Genomic DNA, 21926 nt, shown 5'->3' on the forward strand with positions numbered 1-21926 from the left:
ATGTGTAAAGTATAACTGCACTATATCTTAAGTGCAAAGCTGGACCCTGTCAGTCTTTCAGTCTTTGTCCGCCAGTGGGGGGGGTTGGGACTGCTAGCGAGAGTGCTGCAGCCTGCGAGGGGGCAAACACAAATATGAATGAAGGCACAAAAGCGACGGTTTCTAAGGCGAATGCCACAGCCCCCGTGTGGGAATATTCTGGTTTTAAACAGAATTAGCAAGGTGTGCCCATGAACACCGACGAGCAGATATGTCGCATTTGGTGGAAAGTAGTGGCGACGAAAAAGGGGAATACGACCAATTTGCGTGCGCACCTCAAACACAACCATACTGTCTAGTTTTCCCACCTGGAACAAAAAAACTGCCGCTTGAGGTGCAGCGGAGCCTTCGTCGCCAACAGTCAACGCCTACTGAGGCGTTTGGTCGGCAAACAGCGCAAAATGGTGCGTGCTCACAGACAGTGTCCTTCGCTACGTGTTAAACCTTCCTGTTAAGGAATAACACCCAAGGTTCATTATTTATTAAAGTGCAATTTTGTTTATAAAGATTTGATAATGCATTTTATTTATTGTTTTTATTGTTGGCGTTTATTGGAGCGCTTTTTTTTTTCTTAGCAGAGACTGGGTCTATTTTTTATTGTTTTTGTTTATGATTTTTATTTAAGAGCAATTTTTGCTAAAAGACAGAGTTCATTTTATTTTCATTGGGTTTTTTTTTTTGTCTTTTTTTGTTTTTCAATTTTTCTGTTGTTTGATTGTTTGTTTAATTTATTTTATTTAAAAACTCAGTCCAATTACAACGTTAAATAGCCTTGAGAAATAAAAAAAAATATTGGTTTTGATACAGTGTACTCGCATTATTATGCCATATATTATCATTACATTAATGAAAAAATGCTCTCAAAACAATGTTGACAATAATATCGTTTTTCAGCAATAATTTGTAGGACAATTATCATCCAGAAAAATGTGTTATCGTGACAGGCCTAATAATAGCATAGTAATTACAATAATAATCATAACAACAACATGCGTTACTGTTGCGGTTTTAGTCCACAACAAGCTAAAACTCAACCGTACTCCCAACGTCACTTCCTGTCCACCATCGATTCTGCTCCCCTTCAAGGTAAACAGTTTTAAATGGCTTATTGTCTCTGATTATATGTACCATATTGGGTAATACGAATGTGAAGGTGACTATAGGGGTGCTATTTCATGTCTAGATGGCTCTAATAAATTTAAAAAAAAACAAAACATGTATAGCAATCATAAACAGGTTTTCTATGCCATAACTACAAAAATATTCCATTTATAAAGGAAACCTACTTTGCGTAGATTCACTTTTTGCGGTCAGGCCTGGAACCAATTAATAGCGATAAATGAGGAATTGCTGTAATACAATTAAGTGTATTATGTTAGAATAGTCATAATATTAATCTAAAAATTTTAAGAGCGTAATGTCATAATACTATGAAAAATAATTATTTTCACAATAATTACTGCAATGATTTTTGCAATATTAGTAACAAAATAAATAATAAATTGTAATTTTTGGAATACACTAAGTCCCCAACCAACGAACACAATTGGTTCCAGACGACTGTTCTTAAGTCAAATTGTTCTTAAGTGGGGGAAAAGGTCATTACCAATGATATAGGTACTACATGTACGTGTATACATATACAGTATATGCGTATGTATGTAAATATGAGTTTGGATGCAGTAGTAATATTAAACGAGGATAATTCATGAAAAAAACAATAATAAAAATGATATAATAATACGTAATGATAAATGTTATTTTTATTATATTATATTATATTATATTATATTGTGTATTATTATATTATATTATATTATATTATTTTCTATTCTATTCTATTCTATTCTATTCTATTCTATTCTATTCTATTTTATTCTATTTTATTATTATTTTTAAAAGGAGTGGTCGAGCATACGTCGTCGTGGAGGAGTTGGAGGAGGAATTATTGAAAAAAAGGACAAATCGTCGTCGTCGTTAGACTCTTCTAAAAGAGGTAGTGTTCTGTGGGTGGTATAGAATTAAGCAGGCCTATTAACTCTTCATAAACTTTAATCACACGCTCTGTTCGGGTTGTATCATACAGCTACAATTTAGCTTTCCATTTAGCTTTCTCTCCCCAGCGGCTTCCTGTAACTGTTAGTCCCATTAGCAGTGTCACAGTGCCCTCTACTGGTCAAGATGTAGCAGTATAAATAATGGAGTTACAGTACTAAAAGGCGAAATACATGAAAAAATAGACCAGTCGGCTGGTGTTCGTATCTCCGAAAGTTCGCATGTCGGATGTTCGTAAGTTGGGGACGTAGTGTATTAGGTTGGGAAGAAGTTGTGATATTACGAAAAAAAAATCTACAAAATTAAAGTCACATCGTTATGAAAAAAATTACAAGAAGACAGCTGAAATATTTGTAAAGTTGAAAAACAACAGCAAAAATAGAAAAATGAGCAGTGGTGAAAAATTAATCTTTGTCACCTATAACACTGAGATGCATGCTGTTCTTTAAAATATATATAACCTGTTAGCATGGGTTTGTTTATAAAGTTGAAAATATCAAAGTGGACTGCGGATCCTGTGATTTTAGTGTATGCAGCCCTCACTGGGAAAAGTTTGGAACCCCGTCTGTCATCCATCCATCCATCCATCCATCCATCCATCCATCCATTTTCCATACCGCTTCTCCTCTTTCATGTGTCATTAAATATCAACAAATAAAGGATGCAACTCCAAAATGTAGGCAGAAAGTTAGATTTAATAGTAATACAGTAGATTCCCACCTATTCAGCATTCGCTTGCTTTTTATTTTTATTTATGGGAAAACCCATCCGTTCGCGCATTTTCTATTTGAAAATAGGCAATTTTTTGCAGAAGCTCATCTCATTCACCCTACATTGGTCATAATTTATAAATATGTGTTGGCAAAGCATAGAATGTCAGGTACATGTACGACATCATGACATACCATAGATGTAAGAGCTTTGACAGTCAACTTTGTTGCAGTCCGGCATCAAAACTAGCAGGAAGGTGTGCACAAGTTAATATGTGATGGTAAACCGTTACTGGAATTACAACAGGTAAGCAAGTGTGGATAACATAGACACGGCGTGGTGAAACGCCTGCATCATATCAGACTGCTAGCTGGGAGGACCCAGCTACCTGCGGAGCAGCGGCGCCCCATACCACCCGCCAAATTTAGAGAGCGATGGAAGCGGTCCAACTGGTGGTGGTGACTACCTATACATTTTATCATTTGAAAGTGTGTGAGGCACATTTAGGGCTTGGGAGTGTCAAAAATATGCTTTTTTTGCAGTTCTCTGAATAGCAAATAGTGGGGATTTACTGTTGTTTAATAGAAATAATGTGCAATACTTATACTTCCATCAGGCTGTGTTACAGACGCCAGATTGTTTTGTATTGTGATGTGTCAGATGTTTTTTCATGAAAGCTCAATGTTACGTCTGCACTTTCCTTGTGCACTGTGTCATGACAATAAAGACTTTTCTCTTTCTCTTCTGTTGTATTTCTAGTGCGTAATGCACAAAAAATAAAAACATATTCAGTGTAACAATTGCACAATGCAGCCATTCTGATGAAAGGTCGTCCTCACTGAAGAGTATTTCTGTTCAACCTGAATAAAGATTTGAATCCGAGCCAGTGGAAATATGTCATAAGATAGTTCAGAGTTGCTCAGCAGCACAACGAATCTGATGTGTGTGAAAGTGTAGCAGCTTGTTGCTGTGACAGGTGTAGCTGAGCCCTGAGGAGAACTCAGGTGTGACATCGAGGCGACCACTCGTGACCATGTTCTTTGAACACAAACATTACCTAATACACGGACATCCTCTCACAAAGCTTGAAAAGCCCTGCAGAGAGATAAAAAAAAGCATTTGGGAACTTGGTGCTCTGCTTTTAAAATGTGTGTTCGCAAGCTGCAAGGGGTTGGTATGGAGGTGTTTGGCATCTGCCCACGTGGTCAGATTGTTTACAGTCGCCAGTTTCCCTCAAGGCACAGAGATACCAGCTTCAGACCGCAGTACAACACAGAGCATTGCAGTGTCACTTCACAAATGTATCATCACAGAATCATCAAATCACTTTATCGACTTGCAAGAGAGAGACAGAGTTGACAGAACGTTTATGTACCTCTCAGAGCTTTTTGGCTTATGAAAACGTATTTTGCACTGAATATTTTGCATCTGAACACACTTAGCGGATGCCTCAAGACACATGTTATTACTACTTAGTGTGAACGTAAACAGACAGGCTTGAGGGGGCGACGATGTTGACCATCTGTCCCTCGCCTGCACGCCAACAGAATGAATGAAACACAAACAATAGCAGAATGAAAAGAGCATTTCTGCTGGCTTATTAAAGGCCCCATATTATGCAAAATGGACTTGTCAGTGATGCAATACGTGTCCCTAGAGCCTGTTTATGAGCACCAAACGTGAGAACAATCTATCATCATATCATTAGGAAGAGGCATGTAAATGGTCGGATCTGAGGTTTTGGGATTTTGTCATGTTATGAAGGAAAACCCTCCTTTCTTATATGATATTGCCTCTGAACCACTCTGTCTATACTCCCACCACTTCACGAAGGATAGCTTTGTTCGCTACACATCATAAAATAAACCTGCCAACTTAAAATATCAAAGCATTGTGGTAAAACAAAATGAGGCGTCAAACACAAATGGTCCCTGGGCCGCACTCTGGACACCCTTACATTTATACTGTAGCTCTTCATCAGGGTTGAGCGTGTGACGTGACGTGAACACTGTGAGCATCGACTACAGTGGTGCCTTGGTTAACGTCATTAATCCGTTCCAGAAGGTCCAACTCAAACCAAAACGGACTCTAACCAAAGCAAATTTTCCCATAGAAAATAATGTAAATCCAATTAATCCGTTCCAGACACTGAAATTGTTAACACAAAACACATCTTATAGACAAAGATTATAGTTTTAAAAACAAAATAATACAAACATAATGACAAATGAACGGACAACTGAACATAACTTCTACCTAGCCTAGCAAAGATGGAGGGGGCGGAGAGCAATCCCCCTTTTTTTTTTAACTGTTTTTGCACTCATGCCACAAAAAATCTATGCAAAAGGGTCTGTTAAAGGCTTTTTTTAACATGCACAGTTTGGCATGGAGAAGTGAACGTTTAACATCAAGTGGACACCCTTGGACAAAAAAAAAGGACAACAACTAAGCCTGTAGCAATAACAACTTTTGCTGGACGATAATTGTCCTAAAAATTATGGCCGATATTATTGTCAGCATTATTTTGAAACCATTTTTTCATTAATGTAATAATAATAATGCGAGTACGCCGTATCAAAAGCAATTCATTTTAATTTCTCAAGAGTGTTTTTAATAAAGAAAAAACTAATACAAATAAAAAAATAATTTAAAAATGTAATTAATTAAACAAACAACATATAAAATAAACAAAAAGACAAAAACAGCCAATCAATCACAATATTTCTAATTTTGAATCAGTGTCACTTTTGCTATTGTCTGAATATAAAAAAAACGGAGAAATAACTCGGAAATACTCTGAATTTCACACTATCTGTCAATGCAGACGTCAGGTCATTTGCATATACACTTTTTACTTTAGCAACATGTGTGGAAAACGCTGTTTACGTTCAATAAGGTGTAACTTTTTTTTCGGAGTTTGGTCAAAGTACATGTTTTGGATGCAGCACAACATGACCCTCAAAGTAATTGCTTGATTGTTAATCCTCACGACACGCACTTGCAGCACTCTGTGGGTACACTTGCTAGCGCCTCGCTAGTGCCAACAAACATGCATGCACGTGTCAATTTAGCGAGGCCGGCAAAATGATCAAATTAGTTTTTATTTATCGTACACTCACAGGGAATAATGTACAACAAGCTGACCAAATACAGCCTTCGTTTTTTGGAGGTGCACGTCACGCTCTACCACAGGGCGTGGAGGGAGCGGAGCCAGCCAGTGATGCTAATAGCGTTGCCGTGATGCGGTAGCCTATTTTAGCCGGAAACAAGGAAACTGAAACCAACAAAATGTCTACCTGAGAGCAGCAAAGCATACAAGCGTATTCAAGGGTTAAAAGGCGGGCCATGTTGGCAGGTCTGTATTCCCAGGAGGACTTAATAAAAGTACTTTAAACTGTCTAAATTCCAACATCAAGGTTAGATTTAGGCAACACTCTGAATACACGATTGTGGGACCTTTGAGACTTTTCAAAAATCAATATTATAATATTGTACCTTTCACACCGTCTAATAATAAGTAATAACACAAATAGAAGAACTTACAGTACAGTGGTGCTGATGTGCAGCCGTCGCAGGCCTGGTGTGGGGAACTGGCGAGAGTTGATGTAGGAGACCTTGGTCATGGCCGTGTTGATGCTGTCTAGATCCTCTCCTTCCACCACCAGCACAGACTGTGCAGGGTTAAAATGGAACTACGAAAACAAAATAATTTGTAATTACTGAGCTGAAAGATTCACAAAACGCCAATTATTATTACACCCAATGGAGAACAAATTGCTGAATGTGCTTGTCTGACCACATTGTGGTGAGCAGCAGCTTCTGCAATTAGCAGCCTGCATTCTGACAAGAATGGCAATGAATGGCCTTTAGTGTAAAGCCACTCTTGGTGCAACATAAAGTTACCACATAAGTCAACATAAACTACAACAAGCCTAGCTCAATCATAACACTTTAGATTCTGGGGCTGGAGGGTGGAAACCCATTATGACTCAAATGTCAAAAAATAGAAAATAAATACAGGTAAGAAAGTGAACCACCATATTTTGGACTGTTTGTTAGACAAACCGTGACTCAAAATGTTGAAAAACGACAAAACGAATACCTCAGTCCAAATTTTTTTTATCCAAAATGTAATTTCATGTATGACAAAATGTCATAGAAGTTAAGTGTGTACGTTTTTGCATAATCATGTGACATCATGTGTAACAGTGACGTGCGGTGAGGTCTATGGCTGGTGAGGCACTGACTCCTTTGGAGGTTTTTTTTATGTTAATACAGAAAAAAAAAAATCACTCTTGTTTAAACACTCTCAAAGTTCAAATTTTGTTGGAATTTTAATGATCAACCTACTGTACAAGGTTAGACACATAAGAAATTATTAATAGTGACTCACGCGTATTACACAGTTCCTCTGACCTGACCGTGCCTCTTCGTCCTGGCACCGCTTCGCTGTATTGTTTTTGCGTCCTTGTTAAAACTTATTGCTGCTGTCGTCCTTATTCTATTTTCCTCCTTCTTTATGTAACAAACCGAAGATTCATTTATTCCGTAATGGCGCCCTACAGCCGCGTAACTTCTACCTTCCTTCAGCATGTCCAGAAGTCCAACTTTGTGTGCGATGGTTAGCTTTTGGGAGCAACCGCAGGTGCCTTTGTCGGTGCAGAATGTTTCGTCGACGTTGTGTTTTTTTTTTTTTTTAAACTCGCAAACATCCAGCACTTCAGAGTCACACTACAAAAGTCTGATCACCTCCTGGTGAATTTGGGTATATACTGTAATCCTCCATCTTGGCAGTCAAATTCATTCATTCATTCAGCAGAGCGTAAGAGTTCTGCCAAACAGCTGGTGCTGCCGTCAACCCCCCCACTGCATTTTCCTCTCTATGGAAGGACGGAGTGGACAAGCACCTTCCAGCTCATGCACGCCCCCACCCATTCAGCAGGAAGCACTGCAAGCACCTTTTGTTTGATATTTCTCTGTATTTTATTGCCCGATTAGCAAGAATAATAATGTCACACTTAAATTAAAGACATTACACGGGCTGTAGAAAGCCATGGTGTGTAATAAATGTTTCTGCAACATTCTATTATTAGTGACATTCTGACAAACAGAAACTGGCAGGCACCGTGATGCAAGTCAGTGCACTCAGACGGCAGACAGGGCTTGCGCACTAAGCTCACCGCGGCCCCATCTTAGGTTTCTGCCCTGTATTTGATCAGGAAATGTGCAAATTCAGCCATTTTATTTAAGAAATTATTTGAGGACTATAATGCTGGCTCATACATCACAGCATATTATAACAATCACCACATACTTGCGCTTCAGCATTCACACTATGTACAGGAGACAGTGTCTTACTCGCAGTCGTCGTAGAGGAACTACAGTTACTATAACAATACAGTAAGTATATTCAAGTGTGTCTGTGCATGCGTGTGTGCGTGTGCGTGTAGGGTGTATTTCCAACGCCCCCGCTCCCCACAATAGCCACACACCTTGATGTCCTTAGCCAGGCTTTCAAGGGAGTTAATATCAAGACCTTCTTTGCAGGCCTGCAAACAGGAGATAACCTTCTGGGTTTCAATGCGGCCCGGGCGGATTGTCAGGCCCGACAAGCTGCCATGGAAATACTGGGTGAAGCGCGGAGTCGCTACCTCACCACCTAAATGGGAAGGAGGTAGGCGCCGGGAAGGGAGGAGAATAGAAGAGATAAGGAAGACGAAGAGAAAGTAGAGAAAGCAGATAAGAGAGGTGAGGTTCAGCACATTGTGGAAAATGAGGAGGAGTGGGTCAATAAAGGACAATTGCAAAGAAAAAAAAACACAACATGTATTATGTATAATTCACTCGTAGAGGTTTCATAGACAAATCCCCCAAAGGACGTGGCTATGAAGAATGTAACAGCTTTATTTTCCATGTCTACAACATGAAAATGAACAAATAGATGAGTATGAATACATAGACAATTACCGTGCACAGATGTCAGCCTTTTACTGATTTATGACTGCCCACACACTAGTAGTAGTAATCACATCCATTTTATATAACAGGCTCCCAACATCTGGCACAACAACACATCCGCTCTGACTCTTCCTCTTAAGAATTGGGAGCACAAGTTTGACAGATGCAATGGATGCTTGTCCTGGAACGCTCTCAAACTGTCACAGCAAGGAAATGCATCTTTCATCGCAAATAAATACAAACACAAACATGCAACACTGTGTGCAAAGTGCGTGTCACTTCCAACAAGTATCCATGTCACCCCCCCTTGGACTCTTGTTGATATTCTGTGTTACTCTTCAAGTATTCACCGCCATGTGTCGATGTTTGTCTGCTCCAGCATTTCATGTTGTGGCCTCACTTTCTCAGCAATTCCTGATTTGCAACTTCTTGGTAAGAAATTTCTTTCTTCTTTTGCCTCTGCTCTGCTTCTTGTGTCTAACATAAAAGCCTAAATTGTTTCCTGCCTCAGGAGATAGTGTTTGGATGTTTTTCCTTCCTTGTTGTGTTTGAAACCCACACACTTTTGTTCTATACAGTGGGCAGCAGGACATTTATTGCACATTTTACAGATGCTGCTGTCACATTTGCAGTGTGGTGTGTAGGCTGATTGGCCCGAATGAAGACGAGAGCTAAAGCTGAATAATTCATCTCATGACATCCATCACAATGAGAGCTGTTTCTACTATTTTGCTTACCCTTTTTTGCTTACAGTTCTGCACCACTGCAAACTACAAGTATAAATATATTGTTCAATTAATAGTCAGAGTATTACTGTAATGTATTATATCAAATGTATGTACTGAATCTCTGTAGTCTCCTGCTAGGTTCTCAGCAGTGTTTTCAATTTGTATTTTTCCTCTCAGCTACCTTTTTGAACCACTTTTAGTTTTTTTCCCTGCTTTTTATTCATGCTAGCAGCATCCTTAGTTCGGGTAGTTTTTGTGTTGTACTTTGCATTTTTGTGTTTCTGTATTTTGTCCCACTTGGTGGTCACTTTTTGTTAATACATTTTTGTTACACGGACTGAGTCGTCTCTGCAATTGGGATCCAGCACTCTCGGCTGTGGCCAACCGTAACATCCTTGTTGTTTTTTCTGGATAGCGTACTTCCACAGCTTTAAATGACTTTATACTCGTATTACCCAGTAGAGTAAAGAAAATGACCTCATAGTAGACAAGGGAACCTTAGTGATGAGTCTAGTGCCTGTCTCACTGAACAATTACTGACACCTAGTGGCCAGTGTAGAATACAGTACTACATTCACAATTCGAATGCTTCTTCTGCCTTGTATTTGCATTTTAGTTCATTTAGCCATTTTTACACTTGAAAATGCTTAATTTAGGACAAGAATAAGTACAATTTGGTTAAATATGCACATTTTTACATTTTTTATTTTATTTATTTTTTTACTAATAATAGGCCATATTCAACCACAAAATAACCATCGTTGATTGATTAATTTTGAAAAAATGTGATAGAATGAGGGAGTGATGGTTGAACTGCGATGTAGCGAGGGACGACTGTAGTGCTGTTGTTGGAGTAATAGATTTAAGTTTAAGATATAATTTCAGTTAATTCAAATATAAGCTATGACTTAGCCTAACGAACTCCACCTAACAACAAGCATGTAAAATGACCAATAAAAACATATGTTAATTAATTGCAGTGTTGTGATCTCAGATAGCACAAATGTATTTCAATTTTAAAGGGAGTCATGACTATTCTAGCTATAATAATTCTGCTGGAAGAGAAGAGTATTTTAAATAAATAAAGTACAGAGAGCGACTGCTGTAGTGTCCCTGCTATGTAGTATACAGTACCTATACCCTGCAGACAACGGGCTCGAACAAGCAACCACGTCCGATTGATGGGCGCCACACACGGGAGGCGATGTCGCCTTTAGTCCATTAATTTTCAATGAAACATGCGATTATTGCGAGTCTCTGTCCAGCCATGTGACACGGGAAATCCGTGCGCGTTAAATTTTATGTCTGTTTTTATTTTATGTTTATGTTGCAGCCCGCAGCCTGGGGTAGTACGTTAAATTGCTTTAATAAGGCATTTGAAGAACAAACACTTAACGGCATATTGCGAGTGCCAGTCAAATGGCAGCTAACATAGTCAACAATAATTGAATTCATCGGACTAGATGACCAGCCGGCGGTGGAAGACACCGAGTTCCGCCGACTGCTTTCTCACTTGGAGCTCCACTACTGCTACTGGAAGTCCTGCCATGAAGCGCTCCATCAAACAATGTACTCTCCTTAAAGAAGGTGTCTCATCCTCTAAGTTTCACAAGTGGTGTATAGGGCTGCAACTACCGATTATTTTAATCACAGATTTAATCAGTTAACTATTTTTCCGATTAACTGTATTGAAAAAAACAAAACAATTAATTTCCGTCTCTTTATTCAGAAATAGAAGATTGGAACTTTCAGAGCAAATAAGTGCACAAACACCAGGTTGCCGCTTTAATAATGTGTTAAAATAATGTTAAATACTAAAAATCTAAATGTTTTTTCAAACAGCTTCAGTAAAACAATAAATGTACGCAAAAATATAATCGTGATCATTTTCTTAGTCGATTAATCTGAAGCTTGGTTCTGTTCAATGGAGTAATCGGTTAGGCCATAGATGGACCAAATTAATATGAAGCAAACAACTACAGTTAGTGGTTGGGTCTGCAACATATCAGAAAAGAGGCAAAAATGCCCATCACAAAGCTGATGTGTGTGAATATCTTGTTTTGGCGAAAATACGAAGATAATGGGTCTGTGTTCATGGATGACAAATGAAATGTAAAAAATATTGACATTTGAGAGGCTGAAATCAGATATTTACATATTTAAATCAAAAAACAATTAACCGATTACCAAAATAGTTGTTGATCAATTAGATAATCGATTAACCATCAATTAAGTGATTAATTGTTGCAGCACTAGTGCTATACTGTATGTTCTCTTGAAGAAGTAAGTGAAATATGTTTTTGTCTAAATTAAGGTGATTTTATGGTTTCTTTTTTAGATCATATATCAATAGCAGGGGTGCAGCCAGGAATGCTGGGTCCATGGAAAAAAAATCATGTTGGCATCCCCCTTTTTAATTTTTAATTATTGCCTATTTTGGGAAGGGCCCTGGCAGTCAGGGGGTCTTGAAATTGTCCTAACATTTTCCCCTATACCATTCCCCTGGCCAATAGTAAAATTGAAAAATGTACAGTTAATACATGCGATCGGTATCGATATAGGCCGATCTCACTCATGGATGACTGGTATCGGAATCTGCAGCATAAAATTGTGATCGGAGCACCCCTAATGCATTTTAATGGTATAAACTTTATAGATTTTTCTAGTTATTCATTTACAAAATACATATTTACTATACAGAGACCTCAGCAATCCCTTTGGGTCTTTTCCATGTTGAGAATGACAATAAGGCTTCCATACAAACAGGATTCTACCTACAAAACCACATATTGTGCACATTATGCTGCGACAAATTCCTTTTTGCTGTTGGGGGGTGAAAGGAACTTGCATGTCTTTGACTCCACATACTTCATTATTGTGATGTTGATTGCGAGTAAAAGGGGGAGGGGGGCGGGGGGTCGTGAAATGAGAGACTCTGAAAGGCAATCTTGCTCACTAATGGCCTGCAAAGTTATCAGTTGCAGCTTAGTGAGGCTTAAGGCAGCTTCATTGGGATGTAATAGCTGGCAAAGTTGTGGCCCATTCACTCTGCCTAATCCTTCCTTCAGGGCCTTCTCTCACAATCAGAGGTTCACAGAGAGAAGAATCAGACCGTATGAAGCAGCAAAAAAGCGATGATGACAAAAAGAAAATTAGAATCAAGCAGAGAATGAAAAGAATTTCAAACGACAAGCAAAATGTCATCGGGACAGAGGCTTTTTGAAGATACAGAGGGAGGTGAGAAGCGTGATTTAAGCGAGCTGCAGAGCGGATGATCACTGCTGTTGTTCTGCGCACCCCTCCCCAAAGCACATTTTTATAATGATTCCAGCCATTGCACGGCACCTCCCATTCACTCCAATGTGATCATGTCTACTTATTCCCAGCTGTTGGTACCAACCATTTCCTGTTTGATACCCACTTCGCTCATGCCTTTCCATATCAAAAGAAATGCTAGCAGCCTCAAGGCATACATCTTAATCTCTATTTATTTTTCTCTCCTACGTTCTCTCACTGTGTGTGTGTGCGTGTGTGCGTGTGTGTGTGTGTGTGTGTGTACTTCAAACATAATTTTCACTGGTTGGCAGTAGCTGATGCAGGAGCTCAATGTTTGTCATGAGATGTCATCATTTTCCAGCCTGTTCCCTTTGGCTTCTAAAAACAGAAATGTTTTTGTGGATTAATGTGACTAGATTTTTAAATCATAAATATATATAAAGTTTTTATTTGTTGTTTAGAGGGGTGCCACGGGATGAGACGATACACGAGATTAGGTCTAGGAGAATGAGGTGAGACAAGATTTTAACATGACTTAAGAAAAGTACAATGAAAAAATATTTAAAAAATATATGACGATATATTGAAATGTACTACTTTAATTTCTACTATGTTACCTTCCATTGCTTCTAACAAGGCTACACTCTTCGGCACTCTGTGTGTATGCTACCGGCCCCGCCTCCACCCACCGAGACAAAGAGACTGTATGACTGACATAAGGGCTCACTCCGTTCATGCTGTTCTATAGAACAAATGCACGAAGGTGCTGAAACCAATGCACAGTCTGCAAACAATGCCTGTTTGGCGGCCAGGGAGGAAAACAGACACGTACGCACATGGCAATATACTGAGGCTGGAAAAATGAATAGGGTTGTGAATGATAAACCGATGCGACTGGATATCCGGTTTGACAAGCGAGAGATACGGCTGCATCAGTAGCAGCCTCTTCGATCGATAACAATCAGCCATAAATCCTTGGATTAATCGACATGCATCGGGTATCACAAGACTAGCAACCGGTTGACAGTAAGTCTCTTAAGCAACCAGACAGCCTTGGCTGCCGGTGAAAGGATTGTTGCCCTTACTCTCTAGCATAGCATGACTGAAGACGAGAATGGATGTAAATAGTAGCAGCATGTACATTACAGCAATCTAATTTATTTTTCTTTATTATGTATTGTATCAAACTAAAACAGATACAACATAATATTAAAAGCAGTAAATGAATACAGAGCCACCATCCACCAGCATGAGTCTGGCGATTGTTTTTTAGAAAGATTATATGTCGCTGTTGGATGTGTGTGATAGCCTGAATTAACCTGAGGTTGTGGACCGAACAAATATGCACATTAGCACGCAATAACGTCATCAAATCTTACCTCAAATTGTATTGAATCAAATCTTATCATTTGCACACAATATCGAATCGTTCTGCTTTTAAAATATATCGATTTTGAATCGTATCGTAACCCGTGTCCTGTATCTAGATGATCTAGATGTGAATCGGATCATCTATCACAAAGAGATTTACAACCCTAAAAATTGTGTGTGATTGATCATCCCAAGCCCACAAGACAGTTTTTTTTTCTGAACAAGAAATCCTGTTTTAATCTCACGAGATCTTGTGACACCCCTACTTGCTTATAATCTACTTGCAGAGCAGTTGGTAGTCAAATGTTATGAGATACGATGCTGTTCTCCTTTATTAGTTACATTTGTGGTCAGAACGGCTCAATACAAATATAGCTACCTGTAATGTATTAATATCAACTCAATCTTTAAACCTACAGTATTTCCCGTCCCGTTTTTGTGCATGCTCTGTGGCCACATCTGTGGGTACATCTACACCAGAGGTTTCCAAAGTGCGGCTCATGGCACGTTGTAGAAATTAATGCCGACACTCACAGTTAATAACACATAGATTTGGCTTTACATATATGTAAATAGGTTTTTTTTTAGCCTTTTCGAAAAATAAAAAAATCTGTAAAAATATGAAAGGGCTCCTCACATCCTTTGATTGTTGCGTGGTGGAAAAAGTTTGGACACCCCTGACCTACACAATCGAATTATATACAGTGAATGAATACAATGCTTTTAGTGACAAAACATTAGGTACTGTTGCCAACATATGGACTGTGTTACTGACATGTTTTTGGTTTTATTTGTTTTCATTATGTCTGTGACAGTGAAGCGCTGATGTGTTGGTTGCAAACAAAACGGCACTTTGAAGTCAACAACTGGAGCCGTAATTTTTTTCTCGTAGTTTTTTTCTGTCAAAGCCGCACGTGATTGGTGCAAAATGTGTGATGCCATATGTGTCGACGCTAAGCAGAGCAAGCAAGCTGGAAAGGTGAGGAAAATGAGCAGCAGGAAACAAAGCTGAAGCACTTTGTGTTTCTGAAATCTTGATCAATCTTTACTAAAAACTAGCCAAAGCTGTTACCTGGATGCTGCTTTTTCATTTAGTTTTCCATATTTTAAGTTACATTTCGTTGTGTGACGTTTTCTTGATGTTGATGTAAATAGTTAAAAAATTTACAAACAATACACACAGATCAGATTGGACCTTTTGTCTAAGTGAGATGGGTCTTTGTTTTTGTGTTGCAATCTATTCCATGTTGCGCATATAAACAATAAACAATCGATATAATTACATTTTTACATTAGAAATTTGTATTTTGGTAAGAAATCAATTTAAGCAACAAAAAATTATGAGGAGACATCTGCGAGCTGAATATCCGTCTCTTTTAGTGAGCCGAACAAGCAAGTGTGGCCGCTGTATGTAAGTCAGAGCCTCGCTCAAAGCAGTAAACAAAACTATAAGAGCTAATGAAAAAAATGTCAAATCCTGAATAGTGATGCAAACTACTGTTAAGGAGAACCCTGTGAATGTTTGCTTCTAGCAATAAACCAGATTGTAGTTTCTGGAACTTGATGGACAAATACACACACACACACACAAACCTTGCCAACAGGCGCCCACTGTGAGCTGCGTATCGATCTTTGAGGTGTGGATTGGCCAGTCATCTGTCACCAGGTAGGGTTCATAGGTCACTCCATCCACAAAGAGAGTCACAGCTGGAAACTCCACATTGATCACGTAATAGTGCCACTCTTTGTCACAGATCTGCAGAAGGGGAAGGAGAAGAGGATATCAAGAGTCGGTCACTAGGCAACAAGACTTTCTTTTTAAGTGTCCGTGATTTATTACGTCAAAAGGTAGTTGCTGAAATAGGTCAGCATAGGAGTGGAGGATAATTTTTTCCAAGGATGATAGAAGTACATCCTTGAAGCTCCTTTCCAACTGAAAATTTCTCTTATCATTTATGGATCCTTTACTTACGGCTGCTGCTGACAGCTAATGAGCTTTCAATCTAATGCGCTGTTCATTAAAAGGTATAAAATGAGTGACAGACACTGCTGAGAATCCACACGAGCTGATTGCGATGCCTAATGGGTTTTCACTCGACTCCAACTTGAACTTATGTCATTTCAATGGCAGCTTTGCGCCGCATGGATGTCTGCATCCCAAATTAGGATGAGAAAGGCGGTGCAAAAATCAGTCTGTTGACAAGGAGTTGCTATCACCGCTGTACACAACATGTTCTAACCTCCACACTGCTAAAAGACTTGCAGGTTTGAGATGCGTTAACATCAACTAAAAAGGATCCTTTCAGGCCGCCTGGGAGGCTGCCATTTACCATACACACAATATTGTATGTTGTGTTATAATCTCAATCAAAGACAACCTATACTTCAACCACTTCAACAGGGAATGGACTTGTATTCAACTGCTGCTGGCAAATGCAGCTTCAGAGGCTTTGGGGATTGTAAGGCCACTTTGATCGTTTCCCCCCCCCTGCACGTTGTGGAGCATTTGGTTGATTTAACAGTAAAGAATTTATTTGCTCTACAGAGGAAATGTCTGTTGATTTGCCATGCGAAGAGAAAAAAACTGCAGGAACTAATGTATTTCTGAGCGGCCACACACACACGCACACACACCTAATACCAATGGATGCTTATCCTGGCAGTAAAATCAGTGGATGTCTCCCTTTGGGAATTGCAGGAGTCATACAGTGCTGCTAATGAATGAATATAACTAGGGATTTGGGCCGATATTATCGCCCTGATATTGGCATTAAAATGTAATATAAATGTAATAATATATTGGGGTTTTTCGCTATAATGAAAACCAATATAGCCCTTTAAGCACCAAAGTCGCAAACGAGCAACATTGCTGAATTTGCTGCTAATATGATGCCATGTAGTTGTACTTTTTACACTAGCAGATGGCGGACATCTGTAACTTCAATCTGAGCAACATTTGTAGGCTTGTTTCTATGCAAAGTTTTGGAGTTTATCCCGGTGTGCGTGCGGCAGTGAGTCCAGTCACCATAACAGTCCACACGCAGCACATACTGTACTTGAGCCGATGCTCTGCTCAACCGTGTTCGGGGTGGCAGGACGTGGTGGGTTATCAAAACACCACTAATGGTGAGGGGGGCAGCGAGAATGTAAAAAAAAAAAAACGGAAATAGCAGCAGGCAGACTCCGAGAGACCCCTTGGCAGAAAATCCACTGCTGCCGGATTTAGCAAACTTGTGGAGTTCCTCAAGCCACGCTTTGCCGTGCCCAATCGCAAGTATTTCTCAGATGTTTACTTAAAGTGGTGCAATGCTGTTTACAAGCACGTGGAGAAGCTAACTGCTGATGCTGTATCCATTAGGTTCACAACAGCTATGTGTTAATTCCATGACAGAAGATATGCGATGCTATACATATCGGCATCAGTAACGGTTGATATTGGAATATATTAGAATTTTACACATTATATACTGTATAGTGGACTTGGTAAATGTACAGTACTTCTCCCTTCAAGGTACTCAAAGTGCTTTGACACTCTTTGAGTTGGAATGCATATTTAACCAAATTTCACATATTTTTTTGCCTAAATTAAGCATTTCAAGCATAAAAATGGCTAAATTAAGTAAAATACATACCGTATATACGGATGAAACATTCGAATTGTGATACGTAGTATTCTACACTGGTCACTAGGTGTAAGTAGTGTTACTGTGATGTTCGGTGAGACATACAAGCGCCAGATTTGATCGCCAGAACATCAGGCTTTTATTGCAGGTTTGAATTATCTCACAGCGGGCAACAATAATAACATAATAATCCTAATAACACGGGCTACTTTTGTGTCTGTAACTCATGCCAAGCTGAAACTCAACTCTGAAACCTCAACGTCATTTCCAGTCCTCCACACGTCTGGAAAACATTTATTTCAACAAACATTACATTTATGCTATTTTCTATACTATCTACTATACTGGGTAATGCAAGTATAAAGGTGATATGGGTGTTATTACATGTTTAGAGGGCTTTAATCATTATTATTAATCATTATTCAATTTACAAAAAAAGGAATCATATTTTGCGGAAATTCACTTATCACGGTCGGGCTTGAAACCAACTAACCTCCAAAAAAGAGGGATTACTGTTTACTTTCCCTTAAAACCCAGTGGTTAATTTAAAAATTAGAGCATTTACTCACTGATGCTGGACCTGTGTTCCAGTTCATCCCAAAGGCATTTGACGGGATTGAGGTCAATACGCTCAAATTCTTCCACACTAAACTCATCCAACCGCACATTTATGGGTAATGGGACTCAATCACACTAGAACAGAAAAAGTCCTTCACACAAAATTGTCCTAAAAGTCCAAGAGGACATGAGCAATCAAACCTCGCCCTAGAGTGTGTTTTTTTTTCTCTGTGAACGTGTCTGCTAAGTAAATGATCTTTTCCTCATGTCCTTCTCAACCATAGCTTTAACTATGGCAGCAATATAAGAATGATTTGTAAGAATTTTCTATTTACTACCTGCTTGAACTTGAAGGTGAAAAGTTGGGTATTAAGTGCACCCTGATCAAATGATGTACAGAAAGCTAATGCAGAGGCCTAATGTCACTTTAGATGGCTGTGTTTCAGTTTCACCAGCTCACGCTCAGGGTTTGGATGTGCAGTTGAGTAGACAAGCAGAATTAATTGGCTTTTAAAAGCTGTCTGGCTGAGTGCCGGTGGAAATGACTGCTAAATTGTGTGTCTCTGCAAGTCTTGGATGTCTTTGCACACGCAGCTCGGCAGTATGTCCTCTGTTTTTCTTCTGACTCACCAACAGGACGGTTCATAATTAACATTATATCATGCCAAGATACAGTATATTCCAATACCTAGATTCAAACAGTGCGTTTAAAAAAATAAATCTCAGCGAGCGCGTCTTGGTTTGCATTGGTGTTACATGAACACACTTTGGTCTGTGATCTGGTTTCAGTGTCCACTGTGGGTTGTTTGGGTGGAATGATGATCGGTGCTCCAGTTACTTAAATAGTGTGACGTCATAGTGACGTCACACAATGCGAGGCATCTCTGGAATTCCACAAAGAAGACGAATGATACACAACACACTTAGTTTGACAAAACGTGCAGTGCAGCATGTCTTCTTTACAGTTCCTTTCATTGCATGCCATTGTGTGGAAGCTCTGATTCTCTGTGTCCAGCTCCACTCTTTAGAAAGTGCAACCCTAAAGGAAGGATGCTAATATGCTGTGATAATCTGTTATTTTGAATTTTTTAAGAATTTTTAGTGAAGATGCCAAATCATTGACTACCATACCAAACTGTACTGTTTGGTGGAAAAGAGGGCATAGGAGTTGCAGTAATTAAAGGATAACGTAAGTAAGTTTGGCACCATGAAATACATTGAACTGACTTTGTGGTTTTAGGATAATCCTGTAAAACTGACAAACAAACAAGAAGAAGGAAAAAAGATAATCTTCTTATGAAGGTATTAGAACATTACAGCACAAAGCTCAATTCAAAGACTCCCTTCTGCCTCGATGCAGTGTTTGTATACACATTCATTGATGATCATCTCTTGTGCAAAACAACATACAGTCATGGAAAAAATGATTAGACCACCCTTGTTTCTTCAGTTTATTGATCCATTTTAATGCCTGGTACAACTAAAGGTACATTTGTTCGGACAAATATAATGATGATAACAAATATAGCTCATAAGAGTTGAATATAAGAGCTGATATCTAGCAACTTCCATGGTTTTCTTGATAATAACCAAAATCACTTAAGTTCTTACATGAATAGCGACAGCATTGTACTACCAAACGATGGAAGTCTTTTGAGCTATTTTTGTTGTTATTGTTATATTTGTCCAAACAAAGGTAACTTTAGTTGTATTAGGCATTAAAATGAACGTGGTCTAATCATTTTTTCCATGACTGGACTTAAAGCCAGCGCTCTCAACATCTGAATACGGACGTAATATCGCGGCTAAAAAAATTCCAATACCATGTGTTACTGCTTTGCCCGGTCAGAGTTGCTTGCTAAAGGTTGTTTATATGCTGAAGTTATCGGTGTTTGCACTAAGCTGGTTTTCTTTCTTGTAGATGTAACATCATCATCACTGCTGGATGATGCCGTTTTAAGTGTGCTAACATGTTCGATGTGTTTCCTGCAGCATACCCAATATCCGTGGAACAATGTCGACACACAACTTTGGATTTATCTACTTGCCTTTGTCCATCCGTAATTCTAACAGGGAAGCCAAAGTGTTCCCAAACAGGAGACCGTAGTGAGATTGGAGGGTCTTCCAGCTCAGGCTTCTCGCTTTCATTTGCCATGATGCCATTTGTCACGCCTGCGAGCTACCAGCATTCTTCCTCCTCAGTCAGTAGTGTATGACACTCAGAGGCGTCCGTGCGGAAACTCGTCCAGGACTTTAGTTCCGCTTAGATCACTCTAGTAAAGAATTTAATGAGAAAAATGGCATAAAATATAACCATAACGGCACGCAAGTGGACCGAACCAAACATGCAGAACCGAAACGGTTATATCCATGTGAACCGTGTGGCGGACCCTATGGCGTACTGACACCTACACCTACTAGCGACTAGCTTCACCACACACACACACTCACAGCGCCGCGCTCACAATTCCTCAGGCCACTACCAAAAGGTAACGTGACATATTGGAGCTGCCGCCACTGCTGCTGTGTTTTTGTTTTTGACTTTGGAAAAGTTCACACTCGGTGTAGCGTTTGTTTCTATGTTGCTATGTGAAAGCAATGCACCCAGGAAGGACGTTCCGGGAATGCTTAAAACGACCAAAGTACGGCAAACTACAGTAAGTATTACACGTTATTACATGTTATGAATGTACATTGTTACAACATGGATATAAAATGATAAAACGTGGAGGTGTTTTAATAGCGGGCTTTATAGGGGGAATAGGTGTGTCCCATTACGTGCATTAATGAGCTACTTCTTTTTATCTGTTTTTATATCTTTAGAAAGCCCAAAAAGAGAAAGTTGTGTGTTCATGCCTCACATAAGGATTGCGAATGATGGGCAAAATTCCCCAAAAACCCCGAGAGTCTGCCATTTATCAGTCAGTCACGAGCTATAAGTTTGTTTTTCGTCAGCCAGCAGGCTAACCTAGCATGATGTTGCTGCTTAAATGCGTTCATGTTGGAAACACTAGCATAGCTATGTGAGCTACAGTGCTAACATATGTGTCTTCCTGTCCCATTCCTTAATGTTACACTGTTGTGACGTATGGCATCTATTATGTTGAACAAGTGCAGAGTGTAAGTGGATAAAGTGCACAATAGTGCTTCTTGGAGCCACACACTCTGGGCAAACACAGCTCATTAGCATTAAAGCTACAGACACACAAACCAGCGTATTCCAAGTAGGGATTACAAAAATCACTTTTAAACAGTCTAAATTCCAGCATAAAGACTCGACACGCTTTCAATACACTACTAGGGGACCTCTGGGACTTATTTGAAATTGTAGAAAAATATGATTTTATGAGATCTTTAAGTTTGGCCTATGTTAGATCAGGGATTTAATTCGTATGAAGACATTTTCAGGTTATTTCCCTCTATCCCTCACATAAAACCTAAAAACAATAAAACCCTTTCCGTAGTATGCCTTTGTAGGACGTGTGACCATGCAATAGCAATGTTTTATTGCACAAAATAAAACAGCAATGATAGCATCGTTGATCTTGTGCAAAGATCCTCCCAGACATATTTACGATAGAGGTACAGAGGAGCGGACATAAAATTA

At 39.2% G+C, this 21926-nt stretch overlaps 1 protein-coding gene across 1 annotated transcript in view; it reads right to left on the reverse strand.

Moving 5' to 3' along the window:
* Window positions 1–21926, reverse strand: part of clstn2a (calsyntenin 2a) — a 196024-nt gene that overhangs the window by 6271 nt on the left and 167827 nt on the right. Inside the window, exons 10-12 of the mRNA XM_054755830.1 lie at window positions 15732–15894; window positions 8298–8464; window positions 6349–6497 (exon numbers count right to left, since the gene is read on the reverse strand). Coding sequence (XP_054611805.1) covers window positions 6349–6497; window positions 8298–8464; window positions 15732–15894 — 479 coding nt within the window. The remainder of the gene's footprint in view (window positions 1–6348; window positions 6498–8297; window positions 8465–15731; window positions 15895–21926) is intronic.

This window comes from Dunckerocampus dactyliophorus, chromosome 2, assembly GCF_027744805.1.
Source record: "Dunckerocampus dactyliophorus isolate RoL2022-P2 chromosome 2, RoL_Ddac_1.1, whole genome shotgun sequence".
NCBI classification, from domain to species: Eukaryota; Metazoa; Chordata; class Actinopteri; order Syngnathiformes; family Syngnathidae; genus Dunckerocampus; species Dunckerocampus dactyliophorus.